This window comes from Apteryx mantelli, chromosome 12, assembly GCF_036417845.1.
Source record: "Apteryx mantelli isolate bAptMan1 chromosome 12, bAptMan1.hap1, whole genome shotgun sequence".
Taxonomy (NCBI): Eukaryota; Metazoa; Chordata; class Aves; order Apterygiformes; family Apterygidae; genus Apteryx; species Apteryx mantelli.
The window spans coordinates 9291020-9311980 of NC_089989.1; the positions used below are offsets into that span (position 1 = coordinate 9291020).

Here is a 20961-nt window from a genome sequence, read left to right on the forward strand (position 1 = left end):
CGCCCGGCCGCGGGCGGCGCCTCGCTCCGGCCCGGCTCCCTCTTCCTGCCCGCGGCTCGCGCTCGCTACCTGCGAGCGAGGATATGATGTCAGCGGCTCATTACCCTAATTATGCTGACCTCATAGCCGGGCCCAGCCAATGGGGCCGCCGCGCTCTCCCCACCTGCTAGGAGGAGAATTCCATCATTCCTGGGATTCCTCCTCGGGCCCGTGCAGCGAGCGGCGCCGGGGCCAGCGGCGCCGGGGCTCGCGCGCCCGCTGCGCCGCGCCGCGCCGCGCCGCCGGGCTCGTCGCGCGGGCTCCCGGCCCGGCACTGAGCGAGCCGCCCGCTCCCCGCCGCCCGCTCCCCCGGCGCCCGAGCCCGGCCGCTGCCGCCCGCCTGGGAGCGCCCTGGTGAGTGACCAGCGAGCGGCGGCGCGGCCGCGGCGGCGCGGGGGAAGCTCCGAGGCGGGAGGAAGGGGGCAGGTGCCGCCGCGGGTGCGGTAGGCCGCCGGCGGGAGCGCTCCGCTCCCCTCGGCTCCCCCGGCGGGCCCGGGGCAGCGCCGCCCGCCGCGGCGGGGAAGCCCCGTCTCGCCCTGCGCCGCGCGGGACTTCCCCCAGGCCGCGCCGGAGGGGCCGGGCTGGCCCGGGGGCGGGGGGGCCACGCCGGGGCGGCCGGCGGGAGCGGTGGCGGGCCGGGGGGAGGGGCCGCGCGGCCGTTGGCGGCGGCCGTTGGCGGCGGCGGGGGGCGCTAACGGCCGCTCCGCGGGGCTCGCTAGGGCGGGCCGTGCTGCGGCGGCGGTTGCCGCGGGGGTCGCCGAGGCTCCTGCGGCCGCTGCTCGCCCGGTCCCGGTCCCGGTCCCGGTCCGGGCGGGCGGCGGGGAGCTGCCTCCGGCTGCTGCGGCTGCCCGAGCCCCCGGGCAGCAGCGGGCTGCGGGGCAACGCGCCGCCCTGCGCTCCTGCGTCCGTCAGAGGAGCAGGGCAAGCGGGGCGTCAGGAGTGCCGTCCTCAGCTCTCACCCTGCCCTCGGCCGGGAGAAAAGCCCTGGAGCTTGGTCGGGAGCTGAGGGTCCTGAGGGGGAATCTTCTCGAATGAGCTCTGAGGACGTTATTCCTGTCCAACTCCACATCTAGTGTATCCCATTTGTAGACATCTTTTTTTTTTTTTTTTTAATCTTTGCTGCTGTAAGTTCAGTGTTCAGTCAAGCTGGGTTTATGTTTCTTAGGTGTAATCAGGTTGTGGTTACTTTTCTGAGTCGAGCTGATTGCAGTGACACTGATACGCTGCTTTTTTTGAAAATATAACGAATAGGAATTTAACAGCCGTTTCTACTGATATCTGAGGAAACCATGAAGCCAGCTCACTTTCCTGTCACTCTCTGGGGGCTTCAGGATTATCGGGAATAAGAAATAATGGGCATTTTTTTTCAGTAAGCCACATGGAAGTAACAGATCAAGAGTTCTAGAATTTCCCCAACAAAATTTTTCCTCGTTAGATTTTCTCTGGCTTTAGAGGAATGGTTTGTTAAAGAGCATTCCTCATAGAGGAGCAAACTGTGGGTGGTGAAATCTCAATGAAATTCTCTTTGCAGACTCGATATTAAGAACTGTTAGATACAGAACTGTATAAAATCTGGCAGTAATCTTTCCCTCCAGCCTTAGTAATGCATAAACTTTTTTTTTTTTTTTAAGACTCTTCTTCAGACTTCTTGGTCTTTATTTGTATTATCTATCTATCTACTTCTGAGGATATTTCTAATTTAGTTAGATTTGTGTCAGTCCCTTGCATCTATTTTTCTTCTGGTTGATACATCAGTTATCATCGTGTTGGGATCAGGCTCTGTTTATGAGAGCTGCTTTAAGAGATAAATAAAACTCCGATCTGGTCTGTTAGACTCTTGGTAGAATTTGAGCGTGGCTATAATGTGCATCTCCATTGCTGGTTGGTTGTTTATTTGGTTGGGGTTTTTTTGAAGCTGTGCTGAAATAGTTGTTGCTGAATTGCTTGTGCCTCCGGTGTGTATCGTGAGGAATGGGACAGGGTGTTTGGGTGCAGCGTGTCGTCTGTTGCTAATTGTCCTTACCTCAGCTTTCACGGTACTGAGCGTACCCGAGCAATCTCCCAGCCTTTACACCCACCTTGCAGCAGAAATTAGTCCAGTTCTATAAGCAGGGAGCATCCAGAAGTGGTGCTGAAAGTGGTATAACTGACAGTCTAGCCTATTTAAAATTGTAGCTACTAGCTAAAAGATGATAGAAAATAGTAGATACAGACCTTCGGGGCAGGTTACTGAAGAAGTACTTTGTAAGGCTTTTAGGAGGTTCTTGTTTAAATATGTGTAGCTTTGATGACTAACACAATTTGGAGACACTGAGAAGGTTGGTGTGTTTGTTTTCAGCTACATCTGAAAGCTTCCTATTGTAAAAAGTAGTTTCTGTTCAGTTCCATTTATTATGGTTGGATGTTGTATAGTATGTTTGCAAGAGAATATATAATATATATGATGAACCGAACCATCTTGCAGATACAAGACATGGTCAAATTAGATTTTTTTCACCTTTAGTTTCTTATGTTTGTTACTTTGAATTCAAGTGAAGTTGTTAATAGCTTTTGGAGGGGAGTTATCTTGTTAAAGGGGATTTGTGCATCAAGAAAACAAAAAGCACAAGGTACAATTTCAAACTTTTGTTTTACATTTGTAATTTTATAAGATCATTAAACCATTTCTGTTTGGATATTTGCCTGTTCAAACACACTTCCCAGATACAAAGCAAGCAAGGTAAAAAAAACAAGATACTGAATAAATACCTACAGAAGTGGTATTCTGATGATTCCTTTGGCCTGATAGCCTTAGCTCACTATGACAATTTTACTGTCGTAAGTGCAAAAAGATGATTTCTGGTAGATGGTAATCACAATCTAAACTGAGCATTTACAGTTAGCATTTGGTGTGGGCACCTCAGCTTGGGATTTATGTGTCCGTAAATAGAAGCTCTGATCTAGGTGCGGTTGAAGGAATTTAAACATGCTGTGGCTTTTGAGGAGGCATTTTGGATACAATGTGAATATGTTTCTCCTTCACAGCACAAATATGCTTTACTTTATCCCAACTTAAAAAATAAAAGATCTTGACCTGGTTTGCATCAAACTGTTGCTTTATCTTGCAGTAAGTCCACAGGAAACTCTGTGGACTCACTGACTGTTCTGATGAGTTATGTCTGGTTTTCCTCTGCAGTTTAGTTTTCTCCCATTGAAATCAACTGAGATACCTCTTTCTCCAGTGGCTTCTGATTGTGGCATTTGATTAGAAAGTACTTTACTTATCTTCCTAGATGTCAGCTGCTTTTGACTTATTTGAACATGCTCTTCAATTAATTTTGTTTTCCCTATACTTTTGTTTATCTACCCTTACTTCACTCGCCTCCTCCCCCTTGTTCCTTGAGTGTGTCTTACTGTTCTTGCCTCCCTGTCTGTTGTTGTTGTAGAGGGCTTTATTATTGATCCGCTTCTCTCCTTCTTCCAACTTCTCTCTGTAATTTTGCCACAGATATGAATTGAAGTACTAGACTTTTCTCTACATCTTCTAAAATTTCAGCCTTTCTCTCTCTCTGGCATTGCATGAATGAACCTCTAGTCCGTATTCAGCAGGTTTAAAAGAGACCTCTTATTAGTGTCTACTCTCGGACCTTTCTTACTAACTTGTTTACAATGGCAGTTGACAGTGCTGCTATCCTGTATGCCAGTCAGACCTTTAGTCCAAGTATCCTCATGACTATGACCTCTTCTTAAGTCCTCATGTCCTGGCTATGTCTAAATCCTTGATATTTTTTTCTGCATAACATCTATTTTGTACAGGCCTTTTGTTCTCATTACACCTGGTTCTGTCATCTCTTAACTTTTGGTTATTGGTTAAGATCCCGTCTAGACAAAAGCTGTCATAGCTCCACCCAGAATGTTGCTGCAAACATCATCTCTCATTTTTTTTGCTTTCTATTCCTTCACAATTTCCTTTTTGTTCATTCAAATATAATGTTCTTGTCTGTATTTCAGATCTTTTCTGGCATACCCCCACTGTGAGTAATAACTTCTGTGGGTTTGAATGAATGTCTTATTGTCCAGTCTGCAGTTAGTCTCTGGTTCCAGTGCCTCTACTGCCTATTTACTTAAGTTTCAAACAAGCAACTTTAGGGTTGTTCCCTGCATGCTTTCCTTGATGCTTGGAAGGTACTTCTGTAAAAATCTATGAAACCACTTCATTGTTAATTTTCAAAAGCTTTAATTTCTCTATTGCTGTTGTCTTCAAAAATGTTAATGGTTAGGTGTTGCTAAGCTGAGAGTACTCCATATGTGCGTGGCATTTGTAAAAGCCTACAAAGGAGAGGGAAAATAAGGTGCTGTTTCATTAAACTAATGGGTGTTAAGTTCTTCAAATGCAGATGCTGTGTAAAGAACTTGCTAGTGGATCAGTGTCATTGCACTGTAGTTTAGTAACTACATTTGTCTTTCAGATGCTCTCTTAAATGTGATTTTACATTCTACATCTTAATACTTTCACTATCTTTCAGAATGTTTCCCTGCTACTGTGCAGGTGACGGGACAGAATAGGGGAATGCTGAGTGGAAACTAGCTCTGATAAATAAACACACCAGGGAAGATATTAAACTAATATTAGAAATGATGGTAGATAAAAATATTAAATACTTTAAAATTTTTAAATATTGCAAAGGTGCTTTGGCTTGTGTCTCTATATCTGACAGTGAAGATTCTGTAATAAGTAAGAGACTGTTTCCATAGTGTTTAAGTCAGATCTATCCAGAGGAAGTTAAGTTTGTGTACTTCATATTTTGCTAGCCATTTGTTTTCCCTTTTGAGGTCTGGGTATAGAGTAATTCTTGCACATAGGCTAAAGTATTGTATTTTTAACAGGGATGCCTTCTTTCCTGATGAAAGTCCAGTTTTGGGTCAGGTCAGTTCCTGCAGTGCAGACAGGTTTCTGTGACACATGGAGGCTTAACTGGCTTTTATCAGAAATCTGTTTGATAGACCAAGAACCAAATAAAGCCCTGGAAATTGAACTATTCTTTCATTTCTGAGACAAGATTCCTTTTGAGAATGATCAGGCTGTTCTTTGGAGGGTGTTGTGGAGTAGCTGTAGTGGTTGCTGTCCTTGCAGAGAGGCAACTGGGCTTTTAAACTTTGAAGTATCTAAGCGGAGATTCCTCTGCTCTCATTTTCATAGGTGATTTTTATTTCTTTTCTGAACTGTTATCCCTAGCTTGTTAGTTTAGCTTTGGGATGGAAGGATATTTCATATCATTTGCAAAACACCCTGCAAGTTTATAGCTTCTTGAAGGTAATTTTCATAACTGCAAATGCATGCAGCATGTTTTGAAAAAGTCCCAGCACATGTGGAATTGCACCCTGGAGTCCGCAGATCCCTGCGTTAACAGCATTCCCTTCAAAGGCGCTCTCGGCTGGGCACAGCGTTTTTCACAAGACATTGACTCCAAGAGAAACACTTCTGTAGCTCTTGCTTGGTGTAAACTTTAAGAATATGCAAAGCCACAAAATTATATATAGGCCGGTTTTACTGAAGTTGTTTTTAAAGTGTCTAATTTCCTGAATAGAATTAAGACTTAGTTCCTGTTTCCTTCTCTTGATGTGGACTTCTGTCACCGGCTAATTCTCTTACTAGGAGCATGTTCTGGAAAGGGACTGAGCATCTGCTGCTCGCATTATTTGAAAACTACTGAAAAACTTAAAACAGCAATTTGTGTTCAATAAAAGACACGTCATAATATCTTTTGTATTATTCTGTAACAAGAGAGCTTTTATAAAGAGTTGATCAAAAAGCTCTGTATTACTTTCTTGGAAATGTAGCACAAGGCTGGTTAGTGCTAAACCTGATGCTTAAAAGTATCCGTTTGGTGTAGCTGCATCATCTGATCAGACATAGCCTAATCTTTTTTCCATGTGAATTTTGACTTTGTTAGAGGAATATGTATGAGAAAGTCAATAATGAACAGTCTGGAGAGAAATAAGTGGTGCTATTTTAAACTCCAGAAAAATAAAAAAAAAGCAGGAAAGAATCGAGCATCAAGGCCTGAGGGATCAAAGCGGAAGGATGAAGGCTTCTCTAGTGAACGACATTTGCTTTGGTTCGGAAGAGAGAGTGGCTGAGTGTGATATAAAGATGTATTTATTGAAGACTTACTAGAGTAAGAATCTAAGATCTTGTTTTCTAAAACCTCTGCCCTGTCTACTCCATCTTTAAATAAAAAAGTTAGCTGATTTTTATTAGCTTTTTAAAAATACTGTTGTTTAGCAAAGGCTGATTTTGGCAGGGAGGGAGAATGCATTTCTTTATCCTGAAACCACTGCAGTTAGGTATTTTAAGTATATCTCTTCTTGTGTAGTCCTATGAAAACAAGATTGGATTTAATTCTTTATTGAAAATATATTTGGAGGCTTAAAAATATATTTTTAAAAACCTTCCTCCTGTTTTAAATTCTTTGGTTAGTTTTAAAGTCTTTGACTTTATTTAGGAAGAGGCAGGGAGGATAGTAAGGTTTATTATTTATAGTGCAAAGTCAAGGAAATTGCTTCCCAAACATATGTTTTTTGTTAAGTCTTTATACATGTGTTTGAGATTTCTGTAGTTGCCACTACCTTTTTTTTTTTTTTTTTTTTTTTTTTTTTTAAGTCACGCTGGAAAGCAAGTTTAAAAAAATGGTTCTTAAGTTCTTATGACAGAATAGCATACTAGTTTTGGGGGGAAAAAAAGCCCAAATTGTTAGCAGTCTTGGATTTTTCTTTCTTTCTCTGTTTGTTTACTTAGCAGTTCTGCTTATATTGTTGCCTTCTTACTTAAAAACAAACAGGCAAAAGTTGTTGGCCTTTTAACAAAGTGTCTTGATAAACTGTTATTCTCCTCTTCCTTACTTTCACTTTCCTATCTTTTTATATTGGAACTTCTTTTTATTTTTGAAGCCACTTATGTGCAACTTTGACAGGTTTATATAAGCTGTAATATATATATTTTTTTTTGTGGGAATGACTGTTGCTTAGTATATTCCTAAAATGTACATTGTTATGTGAGGGAGTTAATTTTTCTTGTATGGGAATACAGGGGGGAAAAAAAAGGGAAAAGCAGCTACTAAGGTGTAATTATACAAGTTGCAGTTTTCTTAGTGTTGTTATATAGATGCACTCCCAGTGTTCATCTATACATTCGTGAGCAAGAATGTGTCTTAATAGTTTATAAGCTTTGGATGGTTCCACTTAGGGCATAGGAGAGTACAGAGTATAAGTTTATTGAATATTATGGATCTGAAGCAATCTTATGCTGATGTAGGTAATCAGGCCATCTGTCTTTCCCACTTCAGATAAGTTGCATCCTTGAATATTGTGTGAAATATCTATTGATTGGGATGGAAGGAAGGCATGTGGGAGAAAGAAGGCTTACAAGGTATAGCAGATAAGCTGTTGCAAAGTACAGGAGCAGGGGTCTTCAGCTTCAGTCAAGTACTTGTGAACTGGTCTTCTGGTTTAGTTTAAATGAAGACTGAGTAGCAAGGCTAATACTGATGTTTCTTTGTTTTCGGTAATGACTTGTTTTTAACAAATTCTCTGTTGATATAACATGAAAGGAGCAGCAGAAGTCTGGATTTTTTTATTCTTTCCCCTATCATTCTGTTGTTTATTACTTCTTTCTCCTCTAAAACCTGATGTGTGTATGCTGGAACAAGTAGCATACCATGCTACTTGCTAGTGTGTTGTGGTAATGATTCAGTGAGTTTACTCTTTGAAAAGAGCAGAGGGAGAGATCACCAAAGAATCTGGGGGAATCAGAAATCATTTTCTCTAACACTGAAATATTTCAGTGCAAAAGAAGATAACCTGTGTAAAGAAAGATGAGTTTGTAGTAGTTGTAGGTAAGATGATAGCATATTTAGGATTTGTAATTTAACAACCAAATAACTGTGTACTGTTGTAACTTTGTACGATTCAAGACTCTGGCTCTAAATTTTCTAGGATCCAGTGAGGAATGGAGACTCCATTGGATGTTTTGTCAAGAGCAGCATCTCTAGTACATGCTGATGACGAGAAACGTAAGTCTGAAACTTACTTCTCTGCTTTGTTGGCTCCAGATGCTTTGTTTGCACGGTATATCAGACTGGACACTGGCTTTATTGACCTTTGCAGCTTACTGAATCTAAGACATGTAGCAAATGTTTTCAGAGTCCTTAAAAGAGCTTCTTCCTGAGGTGCAAAAACTATATGTTGCATTTAAATTGTTTGGTATGCAAGAGAGAATCATTCCTGCTATTTTTAAAATGTACTTAGCAATCCAGATAAAGGTGTCTCTCTCTTCCTAATTGCGTTTATATTGTTAATAGACAAAAAAATTGTGTTGGAGCTCCTGTCAAACTGAGGAATATTTGAGAACTTGCGCTCCCTAATAATATCAGTTAGACTTGTTCCCTCCTAAGAACACAGAAATGGACCTGTATAGAAGGATTGTAAAGATTCCTTTTCAGTGTATAAAAACTAAGTGGTAGATTATGTCATTAGTAATGAGCACTTCATTTTGCCTTCACTATTACTAAAAGATGCATATGGGGTGTTAACATTGTAAAGGATATCAGTTGCAACTGTAGAGTATCATGTTGCCAATCATTTGGGTAATATTTCTGCTTTTAGGATTCCTGACAAATATCTAAGATGAGATAACCGATTTCCAAAGATTTTTCAGTTCTGCCAGACTGCTGTGCTGCTTTGTAGAACATATTGTTACCTGCCTGCTTAGTAATAACTTCCCCCCCCACCCAGTTTTTTTCTGAGTAGTGTATGCACTCAGGGAATGTATGCATCTCGGCTCTCAGCCTGAACAGATGCTAACTAGAAAAAATGGTATTCCGAACTTTAAACTGCTTTTGTGTATAGCTTCTGTGCATAAAATCGCCTTTTAAGATGGATGAAACTTTTCTTTTTTTAGTCTTTAATTGTTCTTCTTGTAGGTATTTTTTTTTGAAATGTCAAGGCTTTGTGTTTTGAATGAAAGAACTGATTTACTGCTGCTGCTAATCAACTTTTTAAAATAATTGAAATAGCAGGCAAACACTTTATTTGGAGATCAAGTCCCAGAATTTTTGTGCGTGTTCAAATGGTGAAGATAACTGTAGCTCACTCTCTCAGAAGTTTGAAAAATGAAGGTTCCATATTCTGATGAGTTCTTCTATATAAATGACTTTTCGCTTTATAAAGAATGTTGGTTTTGCTGTTTTTTCATGTTCACCTTGCTTCTGGATAAGAACTAACTTTTTACTGATCCCACTATAGTGGGATGATGTAGTTGATTACTACAGTTATTGACTATTACTGGCAGAATGAACAGCACTGAAAGTCATAAATATTTTAACCATGATTTTGGCAAGGGGGTTTTCTCTTCTAAACTGTCTTGCACATTTGTAGAAGGGGCAAATTCTTAGACTATTTTCTGTTTATATATATATGTGTGTGTATGTATATGTATTTTAGTATTCTCAATTTTCTTCAGTTTTAAATGCATCTCTTGTGGTTGACTACTGCCCAAGACTCTGGTTTGACTTTGATTTTGAGATCCCTGGCGTAGGAACATTGGGCTGGATTCAGAGGATCCAGAGGAAGTCCAATTCAGTGCAACTTGCATGCAAGGAAGTTGATGTGTATCTGGTTCTCATTTACATTCCTTTAGTCTTACCAATTAGACTTAATTAGATTTATGCCACTCTGCAGCTTCTAACTTATGCTTCCTCTGAATTTGTCCTGTTGTTGTGCATCTTGTGCACCAAAAGAGCTAAAGTATAGTACAAAAAACTGCTAAAAGGAAGTTACAAGTAGTCCTGAGTAGTCCCTGAACTTTCTTGTGTCACTACTTAGCTTTCGTGGAAATGGCTCCAGTCAGACTTCATTCAGTGTTGTTGAATGGGTACGAGCAGGTTGAAGTTGGTCTTAATCCTGAATTTAGCAGTTATCCTCATTTGCAGTAAAGTGCCTGGTGTGCTGCTGTTAGAGTTTTCATAGTGGTGCTTCTCTGTATTTTTGTATCCCCTATTGTACTTCTCTGCTGAGGAGAATTCTGCGTAGTGTTTCTAATACAGGGTATGACCTGGAGTGCAACCATTTCTTTCTTTTCTTTCTTTCTTTTTTTTTTCTCTTCAGTAAGATTATTTTTAGGTATTTGGTATCTGAACAAGCCACTGAATTTATTTCAGTGATGTTTCTTTTATTTAGATAAAATATCCAGATAATTTTATTGTTGATTCATTGGCAAAAACATTCCAACAAGTTCTTTCTGTCATTGATAATGATATCATGTGAAGTTTCCCACTTCCTTAGTTTTGAATAGAGATTTCTGTTTCATTAAGTTTCTGAAATATTTCTGCTTTAGCTGGAGTCTTTATTTTTCTGCTGGAATAGAAATTTATGTAACAGATAAATCCTGATGCCCTTCGTGCCTTTTATGCTTGAAATTTTATCTTGCTTTTGAATGGGGAGCAAAGGAAATGCAGCCATATGCTGTACTGACAGGATAATACTGTCAAGTAACTAGTGGTTAGATTCCAGCGAGGCAATAAATCTGCTTCTAAAAATAATTCAGCTTACCTCATATATTCTCATCTCAGCTATATGCCACGTAAGAGTGGAATACAGCTGATTTGTCACTTTTTTAATATCATCTTAACCATTAAGATATCACCCATTTTAACTATAACCACTCAAAATTGTTCCTCTTCAAAGTTCTTTACAATTACTTTTTTTTTTATATGAGAGGTGAAGGTAGTTTTAACATTTTTTCCTCTGTTAATCTAGTTTATTTTGAGGAAAGAAGTATATGTATAATATTTATGTAGTATTTTTGAAGTTAGACCATGTGTGCTCCTACATAAGATAAAAAACTAGTTGAAATTGTTGGTGGTCTCTTATTCATACATATCAATAATTTTTGTTACTTCTTTCTTAAAAGTATTAGTAGCATTTGTGCCCTTGATCCTCTGACAGACATATTAAATTACAAACTTTTGCAACTGGCTATGCTTTAATCCCATCCCAATCTCAAATTCAAATTCATTCTATGAATTAGCAGCCTTCAAGTGCACTTACTGTATCCAAGCAGTGTAATACAGGTTACTGATAAGCATGGGGTTTATTTCCTGAAGCTTATAGGGATTTCATTTTATTCTTGTTTGTCTAAATGTATTTTGAGGAGGAACATTGCCATTATTTCTAAACCTGATTCTTTCTGACATCAAGGGTCGTTTTCTGTTTCTGTGGGGCTGTGTAATGTAGAAGAGTGTTAATGTATATGCAAATTACACTCTGTTTAAAACATATCTTTTAAACTTACCAATATTTAAACAAATTATGATGTACGACTATTTAGATTTCCCAGAATTGTTACTGGTTTGTTGGTTTCTTTAAACAAACTTGAATCTGACCATTTTCTTCTTTTTTCTGTTGCACCTATGTCAATAAGGTGATATGTTCCCCTTCAGTGATGTTTGCGCTATACGTTATTTTCAATGACACCTCTTTTTATTTCATGAACTGTGCTGGCAGGTATTTCAACAACTGCCAGTTTAAAGCATTCTGCACTTGTTATCGCGGAATACTTATGAAACTCATTTGGTTAACTGCTGTGTTAAGGAAATGATTGATTATGGAAAACAAGTGATTACAGTAATTTTGTATTTATAACTATTACCACTTTGATATCAACATTAATTATTTAGGTCTTGGTGTAATGACTATACCTTTAAAAAAAAAAAAAAAAAAAAGATAAGTAGACGCTCCTTTAGAGGTGGTAACAGTTAAAACAGAGGACAAGGACATTTCCTAGTGGAGTTCACTGTTTACTTTGTGTCCAGACTGGGTCTTTCATTCAGTAGAGACAAAACACCCGGTCGTGCAGTCACCAGCCAGGCCTCCTGCAGGCTTGTCACTAGTGGGCTCCTTGCCTGCTGGGAGCGGAGAGGAGGTGGCAGGTCTGTGCTGCTATGAGCAGCTGTTCTGTGCAAGCATGGGTAATGTGCAATTACAGTATCATCTCTAAGTTGCCTCTGTAAAGTTTTACTGTTTGTTTTCTGCATTTCAGAATTGTGCTTTATATGAAGTGAGCATTCGTGAGGCAAGTGGTATACACGCTGCCTTTTTAATGGTGTTGTAGCTGGATGTGGGTTATTGTAAACTCAATTTTTGTAAATTAGATACTGTACAATGAGATGCTTCATCCTAGTCATTATTCTTATGTTCCTCCTCTTTCTCTACACTATTCTTTCTGGGGCTGTTCTCATTTCTCATATGTTCAAGATTTAAGTTAGCTATTTTTAAAAGATCATAGTCTAAGCTGGTAATATTTCAGTAAAGACCAAGAACTACTGAAGGTACAGTTTTTCCTCCCGTAATTGTGATGTGCAGCAAGTGTTCAAATATTAGGGAATATTTTCATTCTGTGCTTATCTCGCATAAAAATAATTTTTTGTGGAAGTTGTCTTTCAGTTATTTATAATATTTTAAAGCGTGATCTTGCTACTGAGAAAAATAGTGAAGGAAAATGAGGGCTTGTGTTTGTAGAACGCGTTGAAAGCACTGTATACTCCTCCTGTGCTGATTTTATAGAGACATTTAACTTACATTCCTCTCCAATATTCAAGTCCAGTTGTTTCAGAATATGGGAATATTTAAGAATATGGGAATGAATGAGAAAAGCCACATTGTTTCTTACTTTCTCAGAATAATATAGTGAAAAGCCTGTCTGGCAACCAGAAGATAATATACTTCCAGAAGGAAATGAAAGGTTTGGAAACAGCTAATAAATGACACAACAGATAAAGTCTAGGTAATAGCTTTGCATTCTAATACATTGTACAAAATGCGTGCCTGTAGAGCTCGATTTATATTTTGAGAAACTATGATAGAGGACTGCATTAAAAAATGGTTATCTTAGATCAAACCATGCTCCTTGTGCATATACTGGAGCTGCCTGTGTCATCCTTGTGTACGTGGTAGCCTGGAATTGCTATTCCACACTTCTTGCCTGTGAAGACTGTTGTTCTTTGCCAATAGTTCCTTTTATGTGGCTTAGTTTAATCCACTTCTAATAATTGAGCTAGACCAAACAGTGGTATTTCTAGTACAGAAGAATTATTGTGCTTTAAAATCCCTGCCCTAATCCTTTTTGCAATAAATGCCTCATATAGACAAGCCCTACAAATCATTTCTTGCTGTTCTTCATTCATGTCAATTAGGAGAGTGAATTTTGTGCTGGCTACCATCTCTTATTTAGATAATTAATAAATATGCAGCATTTTGCAAATTGCTTGTTTTGGATAGTTTACCCTAAAAAGGGTATTACTCCCAGATTATAGGTTGAGTTGAGAAACATTTATTGATTTATTTTTTTAACACTGTTAAAGATGACTGTAAGCTTATTATCTTTAAATACAAAGCAAGGTATGTATGTAGTAGAATTAGACTTGAATATGGCTACTTGTGCTGAAGATATTAATGCTAGCTTATTTCTAGCATCACCAACCTTTCTCACCTACACCAGGGTGTGTTTTGTACGTTTCTAGCAAATTGGGGGCAGTGAGCCTCCAGGCAGGTTTCTGGAGCAATGTTTGCTGAAGTTGAAATAGTTTCTTCCCTCCTAATGTGGGAACATTTTTAAATCGGCACTGAAAACATTTAAGATCCTCGAAGTTTTGTGGCTGACTCAAAGTAGGAATTGCATGGAATCTGCTACAGAATGAAATTAGTACAAAGATAGCCTTAAGGATCAGTTTTGTTTGGGATTTTTGGTTTTTTTGTTGCTTAAGAGTTTCACCTGCTTTAGAAAAACAGTAATAGCATTTTTACAGAGCAGCAGAACAGCAGCATTATGTCACCATCCGTGTTTATTTTCTGTTTAAAAGTTCATCCCATTCCTGGTAGAATTGGTGGGAATAACACGTTTGCAGTAAGGATGATAAATATTATACAGCATTGTATTACTTAATACAAGGTAAAATAAAATTTTGATAGTACATGATCTTGTAATGCAACTTGTCTTTTAGATTTTAATTTGCAAATACAGGCCTAAAGTAGCAAATCTTGTAATAAAGAAATAAAGGGAAAAAGTCACAGCAGTATATTGTAGTTGAGAAGTATTTCAGTGTTATTTCTCATTGACAGTGCTTTTTTTTTTTTTTTTTTTTGCAGTGGGAGGTGGGAAACAAATTGGTTCAGTAAGGGCTTTCTAGAGGATTTTTAAAGCTCCTTAAACAAGCAGCTTTCTTATGTGTTTCTGTACTGAATCTGAAGTTCTCATGTAGACTTTTTTGATAATAAACTATTTTCTTCTTTCTTCTCATGCTAAAATTCTCCATTTTGTGCCCCCAGTGATGGGTGTAAGACTCTTCTAACAGTTTAACACATCACCACTTTTATGTTTTGTATTTATGGCTTCACCATTTTTTCTGCAGTTTGTACTGTAACAGTGTTCAGAATATTAATGTTATCTGTAATACTTAATGCTGTACAAATACATGGGGAAAGGTAGTCTCCGTTCTCAAGATGATAAGGGCCTGCTTTTGACGAAACAGAGAGTCCGAGGCAGAGATGGAAACTCATGTTTCCTGATACCTAGCTCTGGCGCCTCATTCACTAGTCTGCTGATGCTGTAACTTCTTTTGAACCCTGGGCTCTATTAATGAGCAAAGCAATCCGGCAAAAAAGTGCCGGAAGAGTGTGATGCCATGAACAGTGCTACAACGGCAATGGAATTTAGTGGGTAGGTAGTACTTCTTTTCTTCTTGTTGCTTTCAGAATATTCAGCAAATAAATTGGTTATTCTCTTTTACACTAGCTCATAGGCTTGACCACTGAATAAAATTGTTCTTGGGGAAACTGTTCTTAAGAAATTGCTTGCTTGAGAGTATCATGCTAGTTTCCCTTCCTTTACCTGTGCAAGCTCTCAGTCATTGCAGATAATGCTAAGATTCCATCATCTTTAGGTGCTGATTAAATCAATGTCTTTTTTTTTCCCAGTTTAGGGTGGCTGTGTCACCCCTTTCTTGAGAATGAGGGAGATAAAAATCTCCCTCATAATAAAAATGTTATACTTGAGGTTTCTACTAAAAAAAACTTGCTTCATGTGACTCCCAGGACCAGCAAATGAAGCAGTCTTTTTTTTGATCTTATGTCCTAGTACTTGCTTTGTGAGACAATACTTGCCGAAATCCTATGTGACTAGGTTGAGGGCAAAGCAACCATGTTAACAAAGATATATTTTTTTTGCATTCCGTAAATAAATTTCACAGTACTTCCTATTTGTTCTTCAGTGCTTTTTTAATCAAGATTTGTCAATGCTTGTTAGATTTCTCCTAATAACCAACCCAGCATAGTCTTTCATTTTGAACTTGATTTCTGCTCCAAAGAGTTTTTCTCTTAGTGGGGGAAGAGAGGAGGGAAAATGAAAAGCTTCATGATCATTTCTCTTATGAAAATAAGTGAACTTTCCTGACCTTCTGCCCTTTGTTTTTCAAAGACCTTTATCTGTTTGTAGGTTTGTATTACCTGTAATACAATAATTGTACAAATAATATATAGAATGCATTATATTATTTTCACAGGGTAGCTTTCTGTAAATGGTATCAGGGCCATTTAATCATTTTTAGGATTTTCTTGAAAATAGGAGTGTTGTATGGGATAATTGATTCTTTATAAAATGTATTCCTTCTTCCAGAAAGTTTCACCCCTCTTTACTCAAAGTTTATTGTAACAAGGATATAAAGAACAAGTAGAGTTATGTTTTGAACTTGTTAAATAGGGTGGAAAATGGGGCAATTGTCTGCTTGGCGCCTACGTGTATTTTAATAGCAGTAGAACACCATTAGCATAGTCAGTGGAGTGATGGTAATGCCTTCGGGAACAAAAGTGTCTAAACATTTTTCAAATTAATTTAAAAAAACATTTGCAAGAGGTTCAACTGCCTCCAGTTTGTAAGCATGCTGCAGCATCCTTCAGCACACCAGATGTTTCCACCCAAGCTGCACTAGCTCAGAAAACGGGCTGCTGAGGGTTCTCGACCAGTGTCAGCCAGACAATACGCCTTTTCTTTTTGAATCCCTTTTAGCTAATTGGTGATAAAATATTTGCCATGGTTGGTGATATTACCTTCAAGTAAATTATGTTTGCTGAAACACTATCTCTTTAAATGTTGTTTGGCACAGGGAGGGGAAGGAATCTTCTTACTAGAATGGAATTTGTCATCAGATACCAACCATTGCTCTGAAAATTGCAGCTGACTGAATACCATATTGTTAAGCGTGATAGCACATACACAAACATATGGAACTTGTCAATGCACGTGCTTCTAAATGGTTGCAGTTTCTGAAACACTGTACTTGGAACTTGGCGCTCAATGTTGTCCGTTTTACAGTAATATATTTTTTTATGCCCTGCATTTTGAAACAAATACATGGAAATTATTCAGTCTTTACTTGGGTTTGCCTGTTTCTGGAAGGAGATGGAAATTACACAAACTGACTTTTTTTACAGCTAGGCAAAATGTACTAGGATGAAATAATCTGTCCATTCTTAAGGTAGTGAATATTATTAGGCTTATTTCACTAAAAGCAAGAAAATGTCCTTCCTTAATTAGAAACACTTCAGGCTGACTTGTGAAATGCAGGGTGCTTTCCCAGGATGTTTCTTCCCCATCTTTAAGAGCACAGAGAATCGGGACAAGCTCAGAAATCTCAGCATCACACATGAAAAGCTAGTGTTCTCATTTTGGGCAGAATTAGCAAGAGGAAAGGGAAAATGAGATAAAATATGTCAAAAATATGTCAGATGTGGTATATTTTCTATTGTTTATAATTTTCCTTGTTTAATTGTTTTTATAATTACTTATTGCAACATTTTATCAGTGTGTCTGGAAATGTTAGGAACTGAGTGCTTTACAACTTCCCTGTTGCCTCTTGCCAGCAGGCACGCCAGCCCTCCCGTTGCCCAGGTTCTGTCCGCCTGATGCCATACGTTCTGGAGTGACTGTAACTCATTTTCCAGGTGGCAAAGCAAGGCTTTTGGGGAAAGAGAATATCTTTGGTGCAATATAGCAATTCTATGTTTTGTTTATGCTGGCAGGCAAATCTGGAGGTACCTCTTCCTGCAAGCAAATTGAAAGATTATATTTAAGAAAGGATGTCTGAGAAAACTTTGCATTCAGTTATGGTTTAAAGACCATATACTGAAATAAAAAGGTGATTTCTTTTGCATACATAGTGTTTATACGCACACAATATGCTTGAGCTCTATTAAAGTTATAAAGTCAATTCTCTTAGAAGCACTGCAGTGTTAAAATTGAGGTGGTCCAATACAATCTTGACTCCTTTTTTTGTTATACAATCTTCAGTGAAATGGTTACAGAATATTTACATTTCTGTTGGAAAAAGAAATATGTAAGTTTTTTGATAATGGCCATCTGTTTAGTATTTCCTTTCTTCTTGTTAGGAACCCAGACTTTATTTATGGTATGCCATTCAAATTCTGACCTGAAGGAGGAGGGACCTGAACATAGGTTTTCCAGTACAAGATAAGTGTCCTAATGAATGGCTAATGTCCTATTTAAATAAAAGAAGGATACTGTCAACTCTCTCTCTCTGTTTTACTAACTCACCCCTTTCGCTCTGCTGTAAAAATGCAATGCTTTGTTTCATGCTGAAGAGAACAAATTTCTCCCCCCAGTAAACAAACACCAAATTTCTTTGCTTTTGTCCAAGCTTTTACATTTTTTCCCTCCTTTGCTGTTGAATCAAAAATCAGCTACCTGTATGAGCATAATCTTGGCTGCAAATCTGCTATGGAACAATGAACAATGTCACTACAGAAACATCTGACATTCATAAGCCAAAAAGGAGAATTGCTTCTGATTTTGCAAATTGTGAATGTGATTTACTATACTTCTTTGCTGGCTTGTTTTTTTTTTTTTTTTTTCACTTCTGTTCAGATTTTAAACTTAATGACACATTTATAAAAAGGCCTTAAAAAAACCTAAACTGTATTGCACAGTTAATTTTTGTCCACCTGCTACAACAATATTGTATTAGGTGATAATGCTTCAATAACACTGGAATTAAATTTGGTTTAATGTTAGAATTTAATTTGGTTTAGATATGTTTATTATTTTGTCAGTGATAGAAATTGTGAACAGCAGTTGGACAGAAATACTCTTTTGTGTGTTCTTGTGCTCTTGTTTTAAGTGGTTACGTTTTATCACGCACACTAGGTTTTATTTTCCTGAAACTGTGGCAATAGCAAGTAACTGCTTTTATTTTCTGGGTCATGCCCAGGTTGCCCGTTTGGTTTATGTGAGAACAGCCGTGTCTTACAGATGTAACTTTACTACTGTAAATCTCTGGCCTTTAGTTGCTTGCCTTAGAGACAGAATATTTGGCTTATAATAGCAGAAGAGCTACAATTAGTCTATGGCTCTGTTTCCTCTTCCAGTAATTGTATACTGGCACTTTCCACCAGGACTCCCAGGTCCTTCTCCGCAGAGCTGCTTCCCAGCAGGTCAGCCCCCAGCCTGTCCTGGGGCATGGGGTTAGTCCTCCCTAGGTGCAGGACTCTCCACTTCCCTGTATTGAACTTCATGAGGCTCCTCTCCGCCCGTCTCTCCAGCCTATCGAGGTCCCTCTGAACGGCAGCGCAGCCCTCTGGGGTATCAGCCTCTCCTCCCAGCTTTGTACCACCAGCAAACCTGCTGAGGGTGCACTCTGTCCCATCATCAGGTCACTGATGAGAAAGTTGAACAGGATTGGAGCCAGTATTGATGCCTGGGGGACACTGCTAGCTCCAGGCCTCCAACTAGGCTTTGTGCCACTGATCACAACCCTCTGAGCTCTGCCTCAGAACACCAAAGAAAAGAATGAGCTATAAGCAAATGTCAATTTTAAACTCTCAGCAGGAAACGGTTAACTTCCAAAAAATAGAAACATTTGTATCATAGTGTATTTTCAGGGAGGTCATGATTTGCTTCTCTGTTGGAATAGATCTGTCTCATCAGACCAGCACAGTTATTCATCTTGTGACGAGCAGAAGTCTCCTCGGTATTTCAAAGAAGGGTTTTTTTGTTTTGTTTTGTTTTGTTTTTTTCTGAACCATGGAGAGTTACTTGTTGGCTTACACCTGAAGCATGTCAATTTAGCCTGTCTAAAATAACTGTAATGGAATGTAATATGGATGTTAAATCTTCATTGGGATTTCTGCAAGTATTTTGTGTCTTTGTTTCATAAATCGATCCTGGATTATGTGAAAGAACATGTAGTAGACTTGCGTGTGTGAATTATTACTCTGCTTGTTGTGGCTCTCGGTCACGTGGGTGCCCCTTGACTCCATGCTGAAACTTGCAACACTGTTTGACATATGTATGCATATTTTGTGAATCCTCTGTGTGGAAATTTCAGTAAATGATAAAACAATTCCCATTAATATAATGCACATGCACAATATTGGATCCTTGTCAGCAGCTTTGCTGAAAGGTTCAAGATTCACCTGCACTCAGGAGAAAGGAAAATTCCCTGAAAGCTCTGTTTCTTCCTTGAATTCTCTCCTGAAAATTTAATATTGCCATTTTTATAGCTAGAGAAACCAAAATTACTCAGAGATGAAATCCGTGCAGTAAATTATCCGTTCTCCATAGTAAAAGATCCTAGCAAGATGGTGCATCCACATGACAAGTACAGTGCTATGCTGAAATAATAATTTCATTCTTACTTGGCTGCCTTTACTCTTTTGTGTTTCCAGTATAGATTTTTCCTAGCTAGACTTTTTGGCTACTGTTCTTTTTTACAGTGAACATTGTGAAGTATCAAATTTTATTTTAGATTGGGAAAACAAATAGCCTATCTTTTGATTAAGATCAGTTTTCCCCAGCCCTCTCCCCGAATTATCCATATGACTTTTAACAAGTCCAGCTAATACTAATGATTTCCTACTATCTAGCAACTAGTGTTAGCTTGGAGCATTGGGAACTGTGTATGGGGCTGGTGGGGCTAACTCGGCGGCTGAGCTGCTCCCCGGCTGCTTTGGTTCCACGACAGTTCGCTCGCCTGTCAGTTCTCTTTTCATCCCTTCCTGTTCTAGAAGAGATTTAACCTCTTTGTAATAATTTTACATGTAGGAATAGCATCTTATGTGAGGTCGTATTTTCCAAAGGTACTGATAAGATTTCAAAAAAGTTTACCATTTTTTCTGCAGACCTTTTCTTACAATTTTCCTAACCATTATTTTATGAAAGGAGGTGGCAATTGTAGACGTTTCAGAAGGGTGTATGTTTATCTCCATTTTATGATGATTTCTTTGGGTTTTTCTTTTTTTTGTCTCTTGGTTTAGTTGTGTCTAAAGTTTGTTCTTGCCAGATAGTTTGGAATTTAATTAGTTTTGATATATGTATTCTGGATTTATGCTAATGTTACTGAAAGTAGAATTTTGGAATGCAAAATGCTTAAAAACAAACACGTAGTGGGAAACAGTTACACACCTGTATTTATTTAAAAAAAAAAAAGATGAAACAGAACAAAAGGGCTTGTTATTTATAATGACCCAATAACAGCTTCTAGATGGTTCATATTTGTCTGTGTAAAAGTGTGATACTCAAATATGCATGAACATTCAGACTGAGGCTGTGAAGAAAACGATGGTCGAGTCCCCTTATGTAGGGGCCACTGCCAGCTATTTTTAAATTAGAATTAGTGCGAATACTGAAAAATGAGTGAACATTGATTAAATGGCTTATAGCAGCCTTAATCGTGAGGGGGACTGGGGACACGTGTAGTAGCATATGTATATAATCACCAAAATGATATCTTCGGATCCCAAGCTGGACAGCAGCTAAGCCGCCGATAGCCCTACGTCCTGGCAGCTGCAGAAGGCAGCCCCATGTTAAAGGTTGCACGC

General features: G+C 38.9%; 1 protein-coding gene across 1 annotated transcript in view; it reads left to right on the forward strand.

Annotated features, from left to right (window-relative positions):
• Positions 1 to 317: 317 nt before the first annotated feature.
• Positions 318 to 20961, forward strand: part of VGLL4 (vestigial like family member 4) — a 91016-nt gene continuing 70372 nt past the window's right edge. Inside the window, exons 1-2 of the mRNA XM_067303858.1 lie at positions 318 to 393; positions 8014 to 8090. Coding sequence (XP_067159959.1) covers positions 8027 to 8090 — 64 coding nt within the window. The 5' untranslated portion in view covers positions 318 to 393; positions 8014 to 8026. The remainder of the gene's footprint in view (positions 394 to 8013; positions 8091 to 20961) is intronic.